Below are 24,130 nucleotides of genomic sequence, written 5' to 3' on the forward strand. Positions count from 1 at the left end.
TAAGTTCATGTGGTATAAATATTAATATTACTAAAATATTTATACCACAAAGATACATAATGCTTAATTTATTTTTGAATAATTATATTGTAACTCTTAGTAATTATATTTTTAAAAATTTAATATTATTCTTAAGTTTAGATTTCCTACATTTTTTTAGCTTCTCCTACTTCAGGAGAATGAATAAAATCTAATCTTTTTCTAGTGATTTAAATAATGATCAGCATGATATAATTTATATCATAATTTACTTATGCTTAAAATTATACAATTCATCCTTTATTATATGCATATATATGTATATGTACATATACATATATATATACACACACATACACATATATATATATACATATATATATATGCCTTTCGGAGAACCCAGCAGGCTACTGAAAGTATCCCGCCCACACAGAAGAGTCTGGCAAGCTCCCCATGGTATATTTGATATGCCAAATACAGTAACAATAACAGGTCTCATTCTCCTGACCCTGAAAAAGAGTTTCCAGTCATTGGAAAAAACGAGTAAGGAGAGGCTGCTAAAATCTCAGGGCTGGGACTAATGGAGACGTTACTGGCACCCGCTCAAGTAAATCAATAACGATGTGATGATAGTGATACAGTGATGCAGTGATTATATGCTTAATTTATCATTTCTTAATTTTATCCTCTTTTTAAAATGTACTGCTTTTTCCTTGAGCACAGACAGAAAGCCTATAGCTATTTTTTTTCATCTTCATGATTGATTCTAGAACACAGATGAAAACACATACAAAAACATACACATATGCCCATTCTCAGGTCTTCCACCAGTCCTGAAAATTTGCAGCTTCTAGAAAATAATCTTTATTTGGGAAATCATGTAATTTTTCTTATAAGAATAACATGTGAAACAAATAAGGATAAATCCTGGTCAGTATGATTTTCACTATGTGGACATTATGAAACTATTACTGGTAGAGTTTTATACGTGAATTATTTTAGGATCATAACCTCCACCCAGGTGTTTGCTTCCCTCCATCACTGTCCCAAGTGGCCCTCACCCACCCCTCCTTCCTGTGGCAAACTTCCTAGTGAGCACAAGTACTCACTTTCTGCTGCCCTTGGGCATTTGTCATCCCCTACTATGTCTACTATGTTTCTTTATATCTCACTTATGAGAAAGATTATTCTGTGTCTGCTCTTCTGACTAACTTCACTCTGCATGATTCTCTCCATCTCCCTCCCCACACGATTACATTTTATAACTTCTTTTTCTTCCTCATAGCCAAGTAGTATTCCATTGTGCATATATACCACAATTTCTTTAAAAAAATTTTTTTTAATTAATGAATCACCATGAGGGTACAGTTACAGATGTACATATTTTTGTGCTTGTGTTTCAGTCATAAAATGCTCGAGTACCCATCCTTCCACCAGTTCCCATTCTCCTCCACCGATATCCCCAATATCCCTCCCACCCCCCTCTCCCATATCCCCCACCCCACCTTTGTGGAACAAAAAGGGCATTCCATTTTGTTCTCTCTCTCCTTTTGGGTGTTCTGGTTTGCAATAGAGGTATTGGGTGGCCATCGTGTTTAATCTATTGTCTACTCTCAGCACGCCTCTCCCATCCCAAGCAGGTCCTCCAACCACTATTTAGTTAGTGTTCCCTTCTCTGAGCTGCCTTTTCCCCAGCATGTCAGGCCAACTTCCAAGCCATGGAGCAAACCTCTTGGTACTTATTTCTACTATTCTTGGGTGTTAGTCTCCCATTCTGTTGTCTTATATTTCGCAGATGAGTGTAATTCTTCTATGTCTATCTCTCTCTTTCTGACTCATTTCACTTAGCTCGATATGTTCCATGTTGATCCACTTATATGCAAAGTTCATGGCTTCATCTTTTCTAACAGCTGCATAGTATTCCATTGTGTAGATGTACCAAAGTTTCTTTAACCAGTCATCTCTTCTTGGGCACTAAGGTGTTTTCCAGATTCTGGCTATTGTAACCCGTGCTATGATGAACATACAGGTGTGGATGTCATTTTGACTATACTTTTTTGCCTCCCCAGGATATATTCTCAGAATTGGTATTGCTGGGTCAAATGGGAGCTCAATTTCTAATTTTTTGAGAAGTGACCATATTGTTTTCCAAAAGGGCTGAACCAGTCGACATTCCCACCTGCATTGTAGGAGGGTCCCTTTCTCCCCAAATCCCTGCCAACACCTGATGTTTTTGTTTTTTTGGATGTGTATACCACAATTTCTTTATCCTGTCTTCTGTTCTTGAATGCTTGGATTGTTTCTGGATTTGGCTTTTGTGAATAGTTCTGCACTGGATAAAGAGTGCAGATGTCTTTTCTAAATTGAGCTTTTGGGTCTTCAGGGTAGATGCCCCGAAGTGGAATTGCTGGATCATATGAAGTCCAAGTTCCTAGTTTTTTGAGAAGTGTCTATATTATTTTCTCTTTCTTAGATTTAAAAGTTGTGGGCCATCAAGGTTTCACATGTCTTATGAAAAATTTTAATCCCACAGAAAATTCTACTACTTGTGACTTTCTCCTATCTTCTTCTTCTTTTTTTCTTTCTTCTTTATTTTTCTTATAGCAATTTCTGTCTCCTATTACTCTTTCATAGTTCCTTGTTCCATAAGAAGAGGTTTACCATTCAGAGTGAATGCCAGTTCTGGTTTGGTCAAACCCTTGAGTATCATGCCTTTATTCTCTGAAGTAGCGTAATTGCTGGGGTCTCTATGATGGATGACTCATAGGAATTTTATTCTGGTTTAATTATACTCTTGGGTTAATAAAAACTAGTTAAGATTTTCTCATCCTTTAAAGTGACTCACTGCTTAAAAGATTGGCAGAACAACAAAATAACATAAAAATATTTTTAAAGACCATCTCATAATCGGTTAAGTGAAAGGAAGCATAAAAACATGTCACATGAAATTCAGAGTTGTGTGTATGTGTGTGTGTCTATGTTTATGTGTGTAAGAAAGAGAGAGGAGGAGAGGAAGAGAGGATTAAGCCATATGAAATTGGCAGTTTGTGTTGGTGCAAGGCAGTCAAACTGCTATCAACCCATATTTAGGTTCGTACATCTATGTGTGCATGTGTGTCTGTGTATATGAGATAAAATAACAATTTTGAAGATTTGAATTTAGAAACATAAGGGCTTTTTTTATTTATTTATGCAATGTGTGATGTTTATTTATTTTCCCATGAGTGAGTTATCCTGATGCTTCCCGCAAAGGAAATAGTGGATATTTTTTATTGTTATACTTTATCTAAACACCATGATTTACATTGTTGTCCATGATACATTTGTTACAGGCATTCGCTATTCCAACACCAATCCCACCACAGTTATCACCTTCCCTCCACCAGTGTCTCCATTTTTTCAACCACCCTTCATCTTCCTCTGTAGCAGGCAGCCCAAAATAATTTATATTGCTTGTTACCATTAAATGACTAAAGAATTTATAAAAAAATAAACTTCAGTGAAAGAAAATATGTGAAAACTGTTATATCTCACCATGGGGACATTAAGTCCTTGTCTGAGGGTTGACTAGGCTGTTGTTGCTACTTGAGCCTTCTGTGTTAATGATTCGGTGTATTGAACTTACTTGGCTTCTATGTTACATTCCCATCCAATCTGGCATGCTTCTACTGGGATGTTAGTGTTGTAGAGTTTGGAGGTGTAGCAGCTGCTGCACAGTCCAGAAAATACAGAATATTTAATTGGGGAGCAAGTTTACATGGCAACGATTGTGGGATGTGGGTGTGGTTGCTGGAGTTTCTGGAAGTATGGGTGGGGGCTACAGGAAATCTCTCCCCCTGCTCCACTCTGAGAAGATTCTAGAGTTCTCATCCTCCCAAAATGGTGTATCAGGAATTATCAGCTGTTTTGCATCTGCAGAGCTCAGTCGTAAGGCAGTAGAATCTGGCCATTCTGATGGCAGGGCTGTTACGGTGTGAGTATGGCTGCCAGGAGTTGGCAGAGGGTAGGCATTGGGTGTATCCCAAGGATACCCCTCGGTTCTCAGCCAGGGCCTATTGTATCTGAGAATTTTTGGCGCTAGTTGATCTCCACTGAGATTATTCATGAGCTTGTAAAGCTGGACCTATAGATGAGCTTACATGACAGAGGTTGTAGGATGTGCAAATACTTAATATTACTGTAAACCTTTCTTTTTTTTATTTTCATAGGGACACTTGATGGTGCTTAGGGCACACTCCTGGCTCTGCACTTAGAGGTAGTTTGTGGTGGGTTCAGGCACTATAAGTGGTGCCGGGTATGGTACCTGGGTTGACCACATGCCAGGCAAATGCCCTCCCCACTGTACTATCTCTCTGGCCCCTAAATCTTTTCATTATTTTCATACTCTTGAAATAAAAGATTTTACTTTCTTCTATTTCTAGAGTGTCCTTTTAAATAAATGGGAATATGGAATTTTTAAATGACCTTTCCCTGAAATGCCAAATGCCTGACTAAAAATTACAGAATGTTCTCAATCATTTTTACCTTATCAAATATGTTATTTTACTCCTCTGAATGCTAAGTTAATACCAGTGATTTATTATATTGGAAATCACAGATTTAGGATAAATTCCTATGAACTCCCTAATGATGATAACCCAGAGTGCCATACAGATCACTCTTAAACCAATAACATGATCCATGTACACATAATAGTTGCTGCAAAATAATGGAGACATTTGAACTTTAACCATATCAAGATTTTAAAAGGATACTTATAAAAAATTGATCCCTTGTAACAACTTATTAGGAAATGAGTAAGATCACAGGCTTTGGCTTTTTGCATTGTCTGGTAGCAAACCTAAGTGCCATCTGTGGATTTTACTGTTTGCTGAGAAAGAGAATTACCAACTCCACATTCCAGGAAGTTTTCTCTTGAGGGTTCATCTGAACTGAAGTGACCCTCTGCCTCTGCTTTTATGGTTCTTCCCTGAAGTCAGGCTGGTGGCAGATATACCATCTGGATTGAAATTGGTTGGGTAAATGAAGGAAAGTGTTGAATAAAGCAACAGCTGTTGGAATCAGTTTCGGGTTGCTTATTGACTGAATGTTGGCTGGTGAAAGACAGATATCCTTTGCTTGTGTTCCTAGTCTTTCCTTTAGATCATGAAGATTTGGTTGTACAGATAAGGCAAATGAGAAAATTAAATAATGATTTACTTCCTAAACGTTCTAGATGTATTTAATGATATTGGTGTGAGTAAAAGATTTGAACTGGGTATATGAGCCTTTTAAGACTTAGTTCAGATAAATATTTTTCATATATCTTATTCTTTCAGGTGTGTTGACTCTTCTGGACAGCCTTTCCCAAGTATACCTTGCACATAGACTGTATCTATCTTGCATACTTCAGATTCCTTGGTACCTTCAGCATAGTAACTGTGCATATCATGTCTCTTTGGTGCTATATTTAAACTGGAAACATTATAACCCTAGTTAGTGTAGTTTGCCTTCTTGTGATCAGATAGTCAACTTACCAAATCGTAGTTACATTGTTTGAAACCTGAACATATTTTTACTTCTATCCTAGATTATTCAAGGAGACAGTTAAATAAATGATCTCATTGCATAAATCAGCTTGAGTTGAGTTTTTCCTATCTTGAAAGCTACTAATAGATATAGCTATTGTAAGGTATATCTATATTTATTTATATCTAACATATGTGGACCTAGAATGGGAATATGTGTATTAAATCACTTGATAGATATAAATCATACTTGCCATGTGTTTATATACAGATGGCTGTTTTAATGATTAGTATCTTCAATGATGAGGGAAAATCTAATTATATCTGTATTTTACACACGTGTTATATATCTCTACATAGATTACTTTATAAAGAATATGGTATAGATCACATAGATATATAGATGTATAGATATATAATTAAGACTAATATATTTCTCCCATCAGATAGTGATCACATTATAGGGAGGTTAGAGGACCAGGGATATTGTACAGCAGGTTAGACACATGCTTTGCCTAAAAAATCCACACAAATAGATGTTTAATCACTGTTTATTAAACTATACAGAATGGATTAAAATCAGAAAATATGCATTTTCTATGAGATCATTTAGGAATTCTTTTTGTAAAAATTTAATTTAATTTATTTTTTTTTGCTTTTTGGTGATGCTCAGGGTTCACTCCTGGCTCTTCACTCAGTAATTACTCCTGGGGGTGCTTGGGGGACCATATGGGATGCTGGTGATTAAACCCAGGTCGACCATGTGCAAGGCAAATGCCCTACCCACCATACCTTGTCTCTGGCCCCAAAATCATTTAAGAATTCTTAATCTCTTTGTCATCTATTAACTTTTGTTAATTTTTGTGTGTGTGAAGCAGAGTTTTTACTGACTTTCATACTTAGATAGATGTGAAGGGAGAGAAAGGGAGAAGTGTGTGTTTGAGAGTGAAAGCAGGCTACTCCAGAGTGGCAATATGCAACCAAAGAAATGTAGAGACAGGCAATCGAGAAACGTGCCCAAGGAAGAACACAGGCTATAAGAGTAAGCCTATTAGTATTTTGAATGATGACAACTCAGGTCGGGTTATAGAATCAGAACAAGAAAGAATGCAAGGCTTGGAAGCTTAGATAACATAAGACAAATGAAAGTTGGAGTAGCAGCGGGAACTGGAGGTCAAAAAGTGTGTGTGCGCGCGCGCACACACACACACACACACACACACACAAACTGTCAAAAATAGCTGGTGTCTTAGAAATCTTTCTAGAAGCTAGAAATCATAATTTCAAAATAAAAACCCAAGTGTATAAGGAAAGAAATACAATGATGGAATCTGGGTGACCCTTCATGCAATAGTTGAGAAAGAGAACTCAATGAAAGTGAAAGATAAAAGACAATTTGAGAAGTAGAAAAGAAACTAAGCGAGAAACTAATATGAGAGCAAGCAAAAATATTGACAATCTCAAGATCTATAAAAGACAGAAGGTGGAGGAGGCTTTTCTCAAATGGCTTTCATTTTCTTAGTAAACTATAAAGCAAGGTCCTATATAGAGAATGAGAAAGTCATCTTCTGTGATTCCTCTGGGTGAGGGAAAGGCAACAAACCCAGAAGGCCTGGGTAAGATTAGGCTGACTTTCCTTTCCTGCAAAGTGCAATTTCTCAACTTGCTTCTGTAGCTTTCTTTGCTGGTCATAGCTCTTTCAGCTCCTTACCCTTGGTATCCATCATCTGCTGCTAATGTGGTTTTGCCTTGACTGTCTTCAGACTGGGATGCTAATTCACTTGTCAACTTTTATAATAAAGACTCCCAATTAAAAAAAATGGAAGAAAGGAATAAGAGAGAAGAAAATATTTAGTATTGAAATAAATAGAAATACTAAAAATACACTTTTCAGGTAATATTAAAAATATATTTTAGAAAAAAAAACAAAAAAATATTTTAGAAATAACCAAGGACTTGACTGAGAGCATCATGGAGAACTCAACGGAATTTAGAAAATATGCCGTGGGATGGCAGTAAGTAACCTTAGAGTGTTTGCAATCCACAAACAAGTGAGAAATAGAGTGGTAAACCCTCTTGGGGTCAGGATATGGTGAGCTGGAAAGATAAGTCAGAGGCACTTTCTACATACACAGGGACCAGAGTGTCCCTGTAAGGCTCCCACCAGACATTACTTCTAGTGTCCCAGAACAATCCCAAGTCTTAGCAGTATTTCACACCCACTGGCTTGTCTCACCTTGTTGGCAGGGCGTGACTGAGGTGTGAGCCCTGGGCTCCCTGAGCACTGTTTGGAAGCTACTCCCCACCCCTAAGAATTAAGGAACATAGATGAAAATGTAAAATATATTGTCAAAGGGTAATTTTAGTTGTAAAGATCAATTAATTTTTGCTTAATTAATGCTTTGAATCTGTTAGAAAAAGTATGAATCACAAGGACAGACAAATGAATACTTTTAGTTTTCTTGTTATTCTTCCCAGGATTGAACTAATTTTATTCTCTTTCCATACTCTTCTGTTTTCTCTTTCATTTTTTATACATTCCTTCAGTCTTCATCTTCCATTTTATTGACCCTCAAAATCTACAAAAACTTAAATTTTTGATTCTGACACTCATAGTGTTCAATTATATTTGTCATTGTCTTTCATTGTTTTAAAATGTTTAAGTGTCTTTTTACATATAATTTATAGTATATTAAATTACTTGGGGTTCTTTTCAGACTTAAACAACAATGGCATGCTCTAAAGTAGTCAATGAGTAAAATAAGCCAATTAGCTAAGTCTGACAAAGAGGACTGGCTCATTTAATCTGAAAAGTAACTAGTCAGTTGGAATTGCTCAGTGATTAGGCAAATAAAGTATTTTCATCTGTGGGTGAAAGATGACAGCATCCATTACCGATTAACTAGACTATTAAATAGACTATTAACTAGTCTATTAACTAGACTGAATAGCTTTCGCTAGCTCTAGTACCCCTTCAATAAGGAAAAAAGTGATGTAGTGTCACCATTAATAAGAAGTTATTGACATACCAACAAAAATAATACCATTCTTGAGACTTACTTTAATTCCATGTTGTGTGTTACAACACTCTTACCTCAGAATATATATGAATATATTACACATACACACTCATAAACACATTGTCCCTACTTTAATCTTATAGTTGAAACAGAATAAAACCAGAAAGTCTTTTACCTTTGCAAAAAAGGGTCTCATTCAGTACATACTATATAATAATATTATCAAAGGAACTTGTAGATAAGGCTTTTAAATTGTTTATAAGTGCTTTAAACTCTAAGCTATAGCCTGGGAAAAATTATGCATAATCTTTATTAATTAACAATTCAGGACATAGTATAATCTCTGGAAAGAATGAATATGTACTCTGGAAAAATGTGTTTTAATGTTTCAAAAGTAACCAAACTATTTTTAAAAGTTAAATATCTACATTAGATATGTTGCCATAATAAATAACAAATCTTTTGGATAACTATAGTTGTACCTTTTATGGAAAAGTCTTCAACTATTTTTCTCATTATTAAACTTTTTATATTTCCAGAAAAGAAGGCAGTACCAACATTTGGGGGGTTTTCCTTAGTTATTGAAATAGTTTCTTTCTTCCCACACAACTGCCTCATCACCCACATCTTCCTGAAGAGGAAAAGACAAGCAGACAGGAGGTGACAGAAAAATGGGAAGGGAATGCACTCTTTGCATAACTAAGCCAAGGAGAGGAGGAAGTGGTATACTGAACAAGAGAAGCATTTTCCTCTTAGATAAATGACTTTCTCCATCTCTCACCCCAAAAAAGAAAACTGGGCTTACCATTGGATTCCTGTTGACCACATCTTCCTGTGTTATTCATAAATTTTAGTTGGTATTTCTCTCCATTCCTCTCTTAGTGTACCTAATTTTGTTACTTTCAATGGAAAATCAGACATTTAGAACTTAAGTTTCGCTTTAGAAAAATAACAGTCCATTAGCTTGAACTGCATTAATTAATGTTCTTTTAAATATAATACCTTCATACATGATTGACATGCCAAACACCACTAAAGATGGTTTCTGAATAAGCATTTATGTATCTATTTTAACTTGCCATTCCCCTGTAGTCTATATGATACTTGACTTTTTTAACACTGTTCTACAGGATACTTCTTTATACATGAACTTTATATATGTCTTGATAACATCATTTTAATGCTGTTATTTAGATGTAACGATAAAACCACAAAGACATGAACTGCAGATAAAACCTTGATGCTACTGAATGTTACAGTTGTCTCTCTCTTTCTCTCTCTCTCTCTCCGTATATGTGTACAGATATATAATTATTTTTTGACAGTGTACCTTATATGGATATTTCATTTTCTTGAATTGTAGTTTTTTTAATTTGAAATATTTGAATTGAGATAGCTCTTTTTCCACATTTCTTAGACTGTTTTAGTTACTCAGAAATAAGTAACTTCATGCATTTTCAAGTGTAAATGAAGCTAATATTTTTAGCTTTTGAGAGCAGTTAAAATCAATTGGAAAGCATTGATTCACAGCTTATCCTGGATTTCCTTATTATAAAAGATCATTGTGACTCTAAGTGATTGAAAGCAGATGGTCATTAGAGAGTCTAGGGTCAGAGGGATAGTAGAGTGGGTGAGGTGGGTGAGATTCTTGGCTGGCAAACAGTCATCTTGGTTCCATCCCAACAAGGCATGTGGTCTCCCAGGTACCACCGGGAGTGATCCCAGAGAAGAGACAGATATAAGCCCTGAATACAGGTGGTTGTGGCTTCCAAAAATAAAAATAAAAAATAATGGGGGACTTTAAAGTTATTAAGTATTCATCAGCTCCTTCAAAATAAATGTTAGTAATACCAATTAAAATAGCATATATAGGATACTAGTTCATAAATAGTATGCAAATGTATTGCTTATATCTTTATCTGAGAAATACTAAATATAAACTTAATTGGTTGCTTCTTAATCTCATTAAGAATTTAACGGGCACTCCCAGGTGAATAAAATAAAGTTTTTTCTTAACAGAACCTATTTCTAATTTAATATCCCTTTCTTTTTTTCACTTGACTTCCAGCCTTTATTGCATTCTTCCCATTTATAATTTGATTTCAAATCTCATTTCATTTTTTCCTTTAATTGTCTATCACCCACCTAATAGTTTAACTTTAGGGTCTTAAATTGAAATTAAAATTTTCTTTTGAGGAAGTTATTTCAATTGGAGACTCCCTTCTGTTTTATAAACCTAATAAATTGTTATTTTTAATGAAAACACTTTAGGAGTCTAAGGCTGTGGGGATGGAGAGGAATAGGACTACTTCCTTTTAGCATTTTAAGCCTCTTTATTGCAGTTTTTTTTTAACATTTTGTTGTCTTTGTCTCTACATTTTCCTAAGAAATATATGTCAGACTATTTTAGACAGTTTTCCAGAACATTGGCATAACTGCTAGAATTTGGAGGTCAGACATGATCATGTCCTTGAGTTGATGTTCTGAAAAAAAATGTAAAGATTAACATCATTGAAGAAATCTTTATAAATATAGAAAGTATTTAGTTAGAAATCGCTCTACAAATTTCTTTAGCTTTGTGATTTTGTGAGTCACCTCAAAATCTAGTTATTGACATTATGACTAATTTTTCAGGAAATGCAAACTGACGTTTTTGGGGAAGAAATTAAGAGTTGCTAATTTATATTTGCCATGTGGGTACTAACGGTACTGATCTTATTCACATATTGCAATCTCTTTTTCTTGTTGTTGCAGTTTTACTAAAGGGAGGAAAAAAAGAGGAAGAGAAACCGTTTAGAGACTGTGCAGATGTATATCAAGCTGGTTTTAATAAAAGTGGAATCTACACTATTTATATTAATAATATGCCAGAACCCAAAAAGGTAAAACCAGAAGTGTTTGTTTACGAGATGTAAAGCAGATCCTAGTTGAATTGCTGAATAATCAGATTGATTTGTGAGCTTGTTAAACAGAAAATATATTTGCTTGAGCTATTTTCTGCCAAGGATGTTCTGTTTCCCAGGTCCATAAAAGATGAAAATCCTCTTATACAGACTTTTCCCAACCCCCACCATCCAGTCTGTCTTTCACACTAAGCTATTATGTTTTCTCAATTTGGGGATGTCCTGTTGATCATAAACACTTGCATTATGCAGCTTACATTTTGAAAGCACACTTCTAATACGTGGAGACGACTTAGGAGCAAGGTCCCCTGGACCCAAGTAGCACATGTTATCTTTACCCAAATCCTGAGGAGAGTGAGCCAGAGACATGAAGCTATTTCCAGAATTACTGATTCTTCATAATTTTGAAAAGATGCTTCCGATATTTTTTCTTCAAGAGAAGGTAGAAGGTTGCATCCATTAGTATATTAAATAGACCCAAAGTAAAATATTTTAAATAGGCAAATACTATCTTCCTGCTGTCAAATTTCATTCATATACAACTTTTCCTTCTTATTCATTACATTGTTGGTTCTTCTCTCTATTCAGTACATATTAAGTGGATATCATTTGTCAGCTGCAAGTAGTAATGCATTATAAAAGAAAAATTCCCAGTTCAGTGGCAAAGATAATGACACAAATAATTATAACATGAATTATGTTATAATTGTGCAGAGAGTCTCTTGCCCGCACGCCTGGCAGTCTTCCCCAGGGCCCCTCAGATGGGATGGGCTCCAGCTTCCCTCCCCACCCTGAGCAGAGCTCCGGGTGGCTAAAGACCACCGGAACCTAGCTACAGCCATGCTCGAGGCCCCTCTCCACATGTTCGGACAGGCCTCATGCATGAAGGTACCGGCAGAGGAACCCAGGTGTGTGTAATCCCATCAACGGTGAGCACCCAGAGATTTAAAAGCAAGCTCCCAGAAGTGCGATATCTTTAGCCTACTTCTCTCTCTGGGAGAAACTGGCAATCTTCTGAGATTTTCCTGCCCACATGGGACAGCCTTGCAAGCTTCCCATGATGTATTCATATGCTAAATCCACTAACACGCTGGATCTCATTCCCCTGACCCTGAAGAGCCCCCAGTGCAACATCATTAGGAGGGCCGAGTTGAGATAGACTTCTAAGATCTCAGGGAAAGGACAAAATGAGATGTTACTGAGCCTGCCCGAGAAATCGGTGATTAACGGGATCTCATGATTCGTGATTCATGAATTATAACATATTGTAAAGTATAGTGAGAGAACTGTATTTGTTTTAAAGCAGAGTTTCTGGAAAGTCTTATATGTAGATAGCCCTGCTATCCAACATATGAAAGTTTTTACTAAATCCCCCAAATGACTTCCCTTACAGTGTTGGAAGGATCAGTACAAGGGAAAAGATGGAAAAACTTTACACCTCCTTTTTTTAACCCCACCTCAAGTCTCAGACCTGTGTCCTTATTTCTTTGAGTACAGTACAGATGTCTTTGAAAGACCTCCTTGATTTACTGAAGCAATTTTGCATGATTTGCTATCAGAGTTCTACAAGGCAAGAATTAATTTTTGTGCCATTTTTATCTTTAATTTTCTTGGATGAGGCATAGTTTTTCTTTCTTTTAACATATAGTAGGTCCTCAATAAATATGTGCTGAAATGAATGGCCAATTAAAAATAATACCAACACTTGTATTAGTATATGATGGTTATACTTACATCAGTAAGCAATAAAATGAATATTAAAGACCAGATTGTCAGAGGCCATAAAATTGTCAAACACCAAAAACTAGACTGTACTGTAGCACTGTCATCCATTGCTCATTGATTTGCTCGAGCAGGCAATAGTAACATCTCCATTGTAAGACTTGTTGCTTTTTTTGGCATATCGAATATACCACGGGTAGCTTGCCATGCAGGCAGGGTACTCTCAGTAGCTGGCCAGGCTTTCCAAGAGGGACAGAGGAGTCAAACCCGGGTTGGCTGCATGCAAGGCAAACACCCTACCCGCTGTGCTATCTAGTCTAGTTCTTGGACTAGGCTACACTCTACTAATATCCTCTGTCCCCTGCTTTCAATAGCAAATAGTGGTTTAGTTTGATGTATTTGTCCCTTTGCTGGAACAAACGTTTTTGCTGAAAGATGCCTTTACACTGTTCTGTAACAGAAAAGCAGAACAGAAAAATGCAGAGGAGGGAAAGGTGTCAGGGAGAGTTCTTTCAGATATTACTGCTTAGACCTGTTTTGTTCCACCTTTCTTTGAGGGTCTGAAATCAAGTCTGGTAGAGAGGGGAAGGCAGGAGGCCATGATTTAAGGAAGTATTTTGTTCCTTTGATCCTATAACATGAAACTATTATTTTTCCACTGGTGTACTATATTAATATATTAAAATCCTAGTGTATTAAGATCCTATTTAAACATAAATTCAGATCACACACCCACCCATACAACTCAGCATATATGCAGACCCTTTTATACACACACTATACACATAGCCTATAAATTGTATCAGACACTGTCCTAGTTGATAAGAAAGGATCTAACAGAACTTATCTCTGATTTTCCCTATAGTACTACAAGAGACCTGAAAGAAGCCTTAAATTATTGTTAGTTCACTCCAACATAAGAGAAGTTAACTAAAACTATTGTGCCTCCAAGTGATTCTGAGATATATAAGTGCATATATAGTTTATAGCTTCTTCAATCAATTTTATCAATATTTATGCTTGAACTATTTTTTCCATTCCATTACCAGTTATACTAGATAGTACTAATTTAGAACTATTTTGTTCCACCTTTCTTCGAGTCAAGTCATCCAAGGGCTTTCCATTATACCAAATGGCCCTAAGTTTTGATCAAAGTGTTGATCATTTAATGAACTTCATTTAAATGTCACCACAATTTGTTTTGAGCTACAAATTATGGAATGCCTTTTGCTATAACTGCTGTTCCTGTTAGGGTAGGTGAAAATTAGTTTATAACTATATAATCTTAAGTAACTTAATATACATGAATAAAAATTACAACTTAAGTAAATTGACTTTTCAGAGTCACATAAAAGAGTGGGTTAGAGGATCAAGTTCACTATTTCAATGACTTAATCATTTAGGCTTCATCATGATATACAATTTAAGCTTTTTATTTCCAGAAAGGTAATAGTATTTTACATACTTATAATAAAGCAGCAAGATGTTGAATAAATTAAATATAAAACATTACAACTAAAATTAGAAAACATCTTCTGAATTAGACTTATGAGATAATGACTTAGGAAAGAATTGTAAGTAACCAAGCAGATTAACAGTAAGATAAACACAATGCTGTAATGGCCCCATAGATTTTCAGAGGAGAGAAGGATAAATTTATATGATATTATTGGATCATGACTTCTATTAGATTTCCTTTTATGCAAGTTATAGAATGTTATTAGATTTCCTTTTATTGAAAAATTTAGATAATTGAGCAAAGGGGGCAAGACTGGCTTTCCTTTTGCCTTAAGTGTTCATTCCATTGCTGTATTTTTCTCATTTCATAGATCTTCTCTAAAGTAGTAGTACAGTTTTATTATAGAAACAGATATGTTACTTATATAACTGCATGTATATGACACTGACCCAGGTATAATTCCCTGCACTCCAGTATGGCCTGCTGAGCCCCACCAGGAGTGATCCCTGAGCTGAGAGCCCTGAGCACCCAGGGTGTGACCAAAAACAAAACAAAGATACCAGGGTTTTGATGAAACTAGAAAAAGTAAATAGTGTATAGATTTTCCCAATTTAATTTGGAAGAACTGTTTACTCCAGAGCAATGCAGAGACTCTTGCCCGAGCACCTCACTGTCTTCCCTGGGGCCTCCTCGGAGGGGATGGACTCCAGCTTCTCTCCCAACCCCGAGCAGAGCTCCTGGCAGCCGAAGGCCTCCAGTGCATAGCCACAGCCATGCTTAAGGCCCCTCTCCACACATTCGGAGGAGCTGCACTCATGAAGGAACCAGCAGAGGAAGCCAGGTGTGTGGGACCCAGGACTGAGACCTCCAAGGCTGCTAGGATTAGGACTGGGCCTGCTTCGCCCAAATTTCCCATTTCCCAGTAGCTAGGTGGTCACACCCAGGGACTGCCCCTGGCTTTGTGTAATACCATCAAAGGCCAGCATCCAGAGACTTAAAAGCAAGCTTGTAGCCTACAGTCTACTTCTTATAGCCTACTTATCTTATAGCCTACTTCTCCTTCTAGGAGAACCTGGCAAACTACTGAGAGTTTCCTGCCCACATGGGAGAGCCTCGAAAGGTCCCTCATGGTGTATTAATATGTCAAAACCAGTAACAATCTGGGTCTCATTTCCCTGACCCTGTAAGAGCCTCCAGTACAGCATCGTTGGAAGGACGAGTAGAGAGTGGCATCTAAAATCTCAGGGCTTGGATGGATGAATACATTACTGAGACTGCTCGAGGAATTCGACGATCAACAGGATGATGATGAATTACTCCAGAAGTTAAAGACTTTCAATTTTCCAGGCCCTACTCAAAACACCATATATTAATACACACACAATACATATAGTGGGTGTGCAAATATAATATATGCTTATATATTATTCCTTGAATTTTTACTATTCACACTATGTGCATGACACGAATACATAAGAATTTTTTTTCAGGTTTTTAAAATATTTATTTTTTTTTGGAAGTTAACATGTGAATAGGAAATGGAAAAAAGAAGCAAAGAACAGTCATACACAATTACACGCAGTTATGTCTGACATGTCCTTCTAGGTCCTGTTTACCTACACAACTAAACATCCATTATGTTATTAAGATCATATGTTTTACATAAGAAATTATTAACACGCAATTATGTAAAATATGTTTGTGCTCTGACTATATGCTACTTGTACTCAGTGATCACATTCTGTTTTTAAAACAATCATTCTATATTCAACCCTGCTTTAAAAATGCTAGGAAAATGCAGCTATAGAATTATCATTATTCTAAATAGATGCTAAACAGATGGAAAAATTTGATACTACTTTTAAATGTGCTTAGAAAAATCTTCACTCACTGTAAAGCTCACAAAAGTTCTTACAAGGGTAGGAGTCTCAAGATAGCCTAAATTAAAACATAACAAGAAGTGCCAACATTTCTTTAGATAAAGGATACAAAGTATTAAAGTTGGGCTACTTATGCAATTGGCAAAATATTAAGAGAAATTATTCATCTTTTAAGTAGAGAGCAGTATGTATACTGACTTTTTGTAATGTTTTGACTGACAGCTTTTTCCAAGAAAGAATGTCTACAAAATTTCAAAAATGTTATCTTTTCAAACAAGATGTAGAGAACTCAGGTGGTTTTCTAGTTCTTAATTTTTTGGATGAGGACCAAAAAGACATTTATATATTGTTTACTTTTCATATTCTTAATCACTGTCATTCTCTTTTTGAATTCTCTTCAGTGTATAGTGGTAGATAGTTGCATTGTGAAGGATTAATTTTAGAGGGAGATAGTGAGATGGCATCATAATCAAGAGGCAATATTAAGAGCTGGGGATGTGTCAGCAACCCAATAATAATGGAGTTGAATATGGGAACCACATGATGTAGTGGACAGCAATGAGGAACAGGGTCTTCCTTACCCCAAACATAGGCAGATAGCCCTACTCACATCCTTTGTGCATCCACCTTTTTAACAGCTCATTGTAATGTAGCTAGCCTTCAGCTCACTCACCCCCTTAGTGGGTTTTTCTGAATGCATTATTGCTGTTCAAATACACATAAGCACTGTAGCACATAATTATGTAATCTAGAACCTATCAATCATTTACTTAAATCCCACCTAAAATCCTACCTTAATGTGATGCAATCACCTAATTTGCCCTGAAGCTATAGGATAAAAACATAATTGCTCAGGTATTTCAGAATCAGCTACAATTGGCATGATCTACCCACTCCTACTCTTTGGAGTATCTTGTTAAATAAATCTACTTGGTTTGGTTTGTTAATGCGGAGCTTGTATTTAGGTATACTCTCCAGTTCATAGCTGATCAAGCTAGAACAAAGGACTTATCACTCACAGTCTACCTGGTGACATCCCTGTGCCATTTATCTGACATATAATAGTAGAAAAATATGTTTTTCTTTAATGTTATAGGCTTCTAGACAAAATGCTTTATAATTAATTTAGTTTCATCTAAAAAAGCACCAACATTAAATCACAACACTGCTGATAGTAAAAAATATAGAAATGATTCTGAATTTTTAATTCCCACAATTATTGGAAAAGGACTATAAATAAATTTATTGAACTTTTTAAAAAATCTATTTAAGGTTATGAAAAAACAACATAAATAACATTCCAAATTGCATAGGGCGAAAAGCATAAAAACTATGTGAATCAAATTTCCTCTTTTTGTTTGGGTTTTAATCCCCATATGATGTTAAAAGGTATTTAATGCTTGAAAGCTTTGACCTTGCCTGGGATAAGTGCCAGTTCAATTTTTTTTCTTGGATAGAGTTAAGCCCAAGTCATCTGATCAATAAATGCAATAAGCATAATAAATGTAGGAAGAATCTTATACACAGGAAGAACACCACCAGATAGCACAGACCTCACAATACTGGCAAATAAATATTTCAGGTCTTTTCATGTCTCAAATCCTTCTGAAACCAAACACCTATTTTCTTTTTTTTTTAATTTTATTTTATTGAATCACCATGAGATAGTTACAAGTTTTCATGTTTGGGTTACAATCTCACAATGCTCAAACATCCACCCCTTTAATCATAAACTTTCTGCTTTCCTCTAACTCCAAATAGTTTATTTTATTCTATTAGTGAATTCAAGTTCTTAAATATCCAGTAAAATATTGCTTATTCAAACACTAGTGATAACAATACTATTGACAAAAAACCTGAGAAATTTCATGAGTTCTTATATATTTTGCCTTTATGCAGTCCATGTTATTCATAACAAATTATAAGTAATAAGTCATAAGCACTATTATATAGCATACAGTAAAAACCTAAATTCATGATTACAAATAAGGTAATATATATGTTTATGTAAAATATATCTAAGATGAGAGGAATGACAAAGTGTAGTATGTGTTAAACACTTCTAAATATCCTATGTGCCTGAATTAATTTAATCCTTGTAAAAGATCTGAGAGAGAAAGAGATCAGAGGTGGATTTTGAACATGGTAATACTAAGTGTAGGGCACCAGCAAATGTATTAATTCAGCTCCGTTGTACCCATCTTTCACATATAACAGTTACTCTCCTCTGTTATTATTTGGTCATATTAAAAAACATGAAATATATATCCAGCCTAACTTTTCTGTACCTCAGTTTGCACTGCAAGTAACGTGACTGGATAATCTGACCCATGTAGATTTCACTTTCTCTGAGTCTTAATGAAGTGTGTATCTTTTATCAAAACCATGATACTTAGTAATATAATGGTTTCATCTAAATGATAATGATTTAAAAAATTTAAATTTAAAGTAATAAATTAAAACAAGCTACTTATTAGAAAATGCTCTCACTAAAATAATTGGCAGCTATAAAATGTAAAATATGAATTAACCAGTCCAGGTACTATAAAATTTAATAAACAATAATATTGGTTACTTCCAACAACATGTTTTCTTGATATTTCATTTTAAGTTTTACTACTGAAGTTATATATTGATCACTTATCTCAAATCCCTATCATGTATTCTTTACAGGGTACCATCAGATTTTATTCTCAGTAGAAATTCTGCAGTCTCTCCTCATTGTCAGTAATGGGTTCTTCATTTTAAATATTCTTTATTTTCTTAATCCTTGTTTTTCTTGATTTTTTCTAAATATTTGGTTAAGTAGATCACCGCCCTAACTAAAATTCTAGTTCCAGTTTAAGTTACATTCTGTTAATTGAGTTTTCCTATTTATCTTTATGTTAAAAATCAAATCTCCATTTATTCAACAATATGCATTTAGTACCTGTTATAAGTTAGCACTGGTCTAGGTTTAGAGATACCAGCAAATGAAATTGTCTGCCAACCTAAAGTTTACTGATGTATTTTATCTTTAACAGTTGTTCATCAGCATCTGTTTTTTGGATATATATGGACACGCACCCCACCCCTCACATATCTTTATTTATTTTTCACTGTATCACTGTCATCCCGTTGTTTGTTGATTTATTTGAGTGGGCACCAGTAACGTCTCTATTACACTCAGCCCTGAGATGTTAGCAGCCTCTCCTTACTCGTCTTTTCCAATAATTGGAGGATCTTGCAGGGTCGAGGAAATGAGACCTATCATTACTGTTTTTATTTTTAAATTCTTTAAATAATTTATCTTAATGCTGTCAACTTCTACTTTAAGCAGGTTACCCCCAATGTAATTTTTTATTAGTTAGACATAGGGTTCAAATCTGGATTCAGTATTTATTACTAATAATAATATTCAGTATTTAGTATGATTCAGTATTTACTATGATTTAGTATTTTTATGCAGTATTTATTGATTCAGTACTATTAGGGATTCAGTATTTATTGCTAATAATAGTAATGGTGATTGTTTATCATAACATCTCTATCTATAACACAGAACCAATGTCCTAAAACATTTGTTGAGTGCAAATTAAGTGAATTGAATGAGTTAGAATTAAATAGGCCTAAAGACTTAGCTTTATTGAGGTTATATTGAGGACAGAGAGCAGGTATGGAGGGTTAAGGGATTAGTAGAGAGGGAATTTAGGGACAGTGACTGGAATTTCAAATTTACTATCTTGGAGATGAGTCAAATCCAGTATGATGAAGACATAGGGAATGGGTAGCTATTGTCACAATAGAGTGAGAGCCCTGAGAGAGTACTTCGCCTGTTAAATATGCTCATAACTAGGCATACATCTCTTTCGTTCCTTTCATGCTAAGGAAATGCATGGATAACTGTGTCCTTTGAGTGACAGTTCATGCCTTTGTTTTCATATCCTTGTGCTATTTGTGCTCCAAATTTAATGCCTCTGGGAAAATGCTTGAGGTTTTTCTTTTAATCAGAGTTTTAACTCTATGTCCATATAGCTTGCCTGCTGCTGTTACATCTCATCTACACCTTTATCCAGCCTCCAGAAAGCTCTAGTAGTGAATTGTTGGGGGAATGGTGTTTTCCATAACTGGACCCTTGAATAATCAAACTGCCACATTCATCTACATCAGTTATACTGATTGCTCTCCAAAGATAATCCCATTACACATAGGTTTCTCTCCTTGGGCAGACACTAGGGAAAATGAATCAGTTTCTAAATAAATACTATTGTACTTAGAGTAACTGAAATAAGCATGAACCTTTGAAAGATTTGGATAACTTCTTTCCACATGGGAAAGAAATGCTTACTGCAGATAGAAGGAATACAGTATGTCATATTCTCATCTTATTGTTCATGATGAAAATTCAAGAAAATAATGTGTTCTCCATATGCTGAAGACTAAATATTGTCCCAAATGTAATACTGAACCATCAAGTCTAATTATGGTAATATGTAAAGATATTTGAATTAATATGTAATGAAATATGTAATAAATATGACTTTCCCCCAAATATTTTTTATATTGCTATTTCAGTTAATTCATTTCTTTTGGTTTTGGTTTTGGTGTTGGCACCACACTCAGCAATGCTCAGGGTTTACTCCTGGTTCTGCAGTCAGGTATCACTCCTATCAATGCTTGGAGCCCATATGGGATGTTGGGGATTAAACCCAGGTGGGCCATGTGCAAGGCAAACACCCTACACTTTGTACTATCTGCCCCAACCATTTCAATGAATTTAAAATGAAAATGTTGAAGTCTTATGTTTTGGAAATAAAATATTCTATAACTTTGGAAACTCTAAGTATACTTAAATTATACACAAGTAATTATTATCACTAAAGTTTGCAATAATTATTTTTGTAGTTTGATTTATGTAATCTTCAACTGATGACTTAAATTTGCATAAGTGTTATGTGTGCCATTGATGGAATTTAATTGGAATCAACTCACTATCGGAAATATGATTAAGACATCTAAGTTAATACATTTACATATGGTAATTTTTACTCTTATTTTTTTGTTCGGATTTTTTACCCCACCCCACCCCTGGCTCTCTGCTCAGGGATCAATCCTGGCAGGACTTAGGGACCATATGGGGTACCAGGGATCAAATCTGGGTCAGCCATGTGCAAGACAAGTGCCCTGCTCTCTGTACTTTCTCTCTGAACCCTTCTGTCATGAAATGTATGTGATGAAGGTTTTGTTAAAGCAAATTTTCTCTTGACTTTATTTTCCATTTTTCAGGTATTTTGCAATATGGATCTTAATGGGGGAGGTTGGACTGTAATACAACATCGTGAAGATGGAAGTCTGGACTTCCAAAGAGGTTGGAAAGAATATAAAATGGTAAGATCGAGAATTTACAATGTTTTTTGAAGCTTTATTATGAGGCTGTATTCACCCGACTATGTAATAAGTCCTTATATTTTAAACTGTTTTCCAGTTATGTTTAAAATAAAATGGTACATTAGTGACATTATTTTCATTTAACACAAAACCATCATACCCATTTTCAGTAAATCATTTCTGTGTGTGCAATCAGAAAGAAAATTATTACTGAAAATCTTTGACTCACTGCTGTGCAGGGACTGGATTTATTCCTAGTCATATGTTGTTTGGGAAATCTAGAACCCAGACCCAGGCTAGATATAGAAGCTGAAACAAGGAGGTATGCAGGCATGCAGGTCACAGAGCAGAATGCAGACTACCAATGACCTTACTTATGTGGACGGCCAATGATGGCTGTTGATGCAGAGCTTCACTAAATGACCTGGATTCTTCTAGTATTTTATCCCAGGGCGGTGAGACTTCTATGGTAGTTAAGAACCCCTCAAGTATGAAATAGAAGCGCCAGACCATTTTTAAGGTTTATGAGCCCAGAATTGGCAAGGGTCATTTCCATTGCATTCTTTTGGTTTAGGTTGACGACAGGACCAGTACAGAGTCAAGGTCAAAGGGGTGCCCGAAGTGTGAACTGTGAACTATAGTTCATTGACTTCTTCAGAATAACAGCGTGGGTCATTATCATCATCCCCATCATTATAAGTAATCTTTTCAATGTTTAGTATGTACATAAATTATTATCCTTTTTTATATCAAATGTCAGCTATTACTGCCTCCATTTTAAGAGAAACTAGGAAAATTGGGTGGTCAATTTTTACAGGATAATGTAGTAAATGGATGGAATAATTCTTAATCCTATAACCATATAGGTAGTGACCACAATAGTAACTACTAAAATCTGCTGATAGAATGCCAAGATATAGTAATGAAAGAGGATTCCCAATTATGGACTAATCATCTTTTATATATAAATCTCCTAGATGATGGTTATGTTGAAAAATACCCCTATCTGGAGGTAATGAAAATGGTAAAGAAAAATGATATAATAGGCTGAGTTCTATTTCTATATTCTTATAGATAATGTGCAACTGTGGTCATTCGGCATCATAGTTCACCCTTAAGTTGATTCATAGTTGGTTGAATGCCAGTAAACAACATTTTTTAAAAATGATGTGATGTTTCTAACGATATCTCTGTGCTATAATAGTTTTATCCTATTCTCAGTTCAACACTGAAAGTAGATTAATGGGCATTTGGTTTGATGTTACTTGATCTTGGAACCTTGATGTCTTTGTTTTGTTTTGTTTTTTGAGCAATGCTCATGGCTCTGCACTCAGGAATCATTCTGGGTGGTGCTCAGGGGGTTCATATGGGATGCCAGGGACCAAGCTCAGGTCAGCCACATGCAAGGCAAGCACCCTTCCTGCTGGGCTATCTCTTCAGCTTCTGATGTCTTCAATAAACGATAAACTCTAGACATCAAGGTAATCTGAGCCCATTAGGATAGAATCCTATCTTGTAAAGAGATGCAAACTCCTTCCTTTGCTGGAGTGGTGGTGGGGGGAATACAAAACAAACTGAACATAAGGTGATGATGACAATAAGCTTGAAAACCTAGTATTGGAATGATGGAACTAATTGCTTGGCTTTAAGCTTATTGTATGGTTGGTTACTTGTAAAAAAGTAAGGCACCGGCACTCGGGTTCTCCAGGCGGCTCTGTCTTGTTACTTTTTATTCTGTCTTTAAACTTCCATCTCCCACACTCCCAGCTCCAGCCCCTCTCTGGATCTATTCCATCCTTTCTCTAGTCTCTCCTTCCCCATGTCTCTCTCTCTCTCTCTCTCTCTCTCTCTCTCTCTCTCTCGCTCTCGCTCTCGCTCTCGCTCTCTCTCTCTCTCTCTCGCTCTCGCTCTCTCTCTCGCTCTCTCTCTCGCTCTCTCTCTCTCTCTCTCTCTCTCTCTCTCTCTCTCTCTCTCTCTCTCTCTCTCTCTCTCTCGCACACGAGCGTGTGCCTGGAATCTACAATGTAACAATTCAAGCTTAAAAGGTTCAATAACAAAACAATAGCAGAACACCTATTCTCTAGGACAGATACTCTTTCAGCAGGATCCATCAATGATGAAATCCCATGGTTGTGTTTCTCTTCTCCTTGTCCAACAAACATATGAGTTTTGTATGGGCAAAGCAAGAGACGCATTAAACTTTTAGAATTGCTCTCCTGGGGTCATCTCAATCTCAGACTACAGTGCTCAGGCCAGATTAGTCTTTCCTATCCCTAGCAGGGTCCTAGTCTCG

The 24,130-nt window shown here is 35.8% G+C and overlaps 1 protein-coding gene across 2 annotated transcripts in view; it reads left to right on the plus strand.

Annotated features, from left to right (window-relative positions):
* Positions 1-24,130, plus strand: part of ANGPT1 (angiopoietin 1) — a 278,618-nt gene that overhangs the window by 188,652 nt on the left and 65,836 nt on the right. For both annotated transcript variants that reach the window (XM_004607673.2, XM_004607674.2), the window contains exons 5-6: positions 11,261-11,388; positions 21,736-21,837. In XM_004607673.2, coding sequence (XP_004607730.1) covers positions 11,261-11,388; positions 21,736-21,837 — 230 coding nt within the window. The remainder of the gene's footprint in view (positions 1-11,260; positions 11,389-21,735; positions 21,838-24,130) is intronic.

Source organism: Sorex araneus, chromosome 2, assembly GCF_027595985.1.
Source record: "Sorex araneus isolate mSorAra2 chromosome 2, mSorAra2.pri, whole genome shotgun sequence".
Classification (NCBI taxonomy): domain Eukaryota; kingdom Metazoa; phylum Chordata; class Mammalia; order Eulipotyphla; family Soricidae; genus Sorex; species Sorex araneus.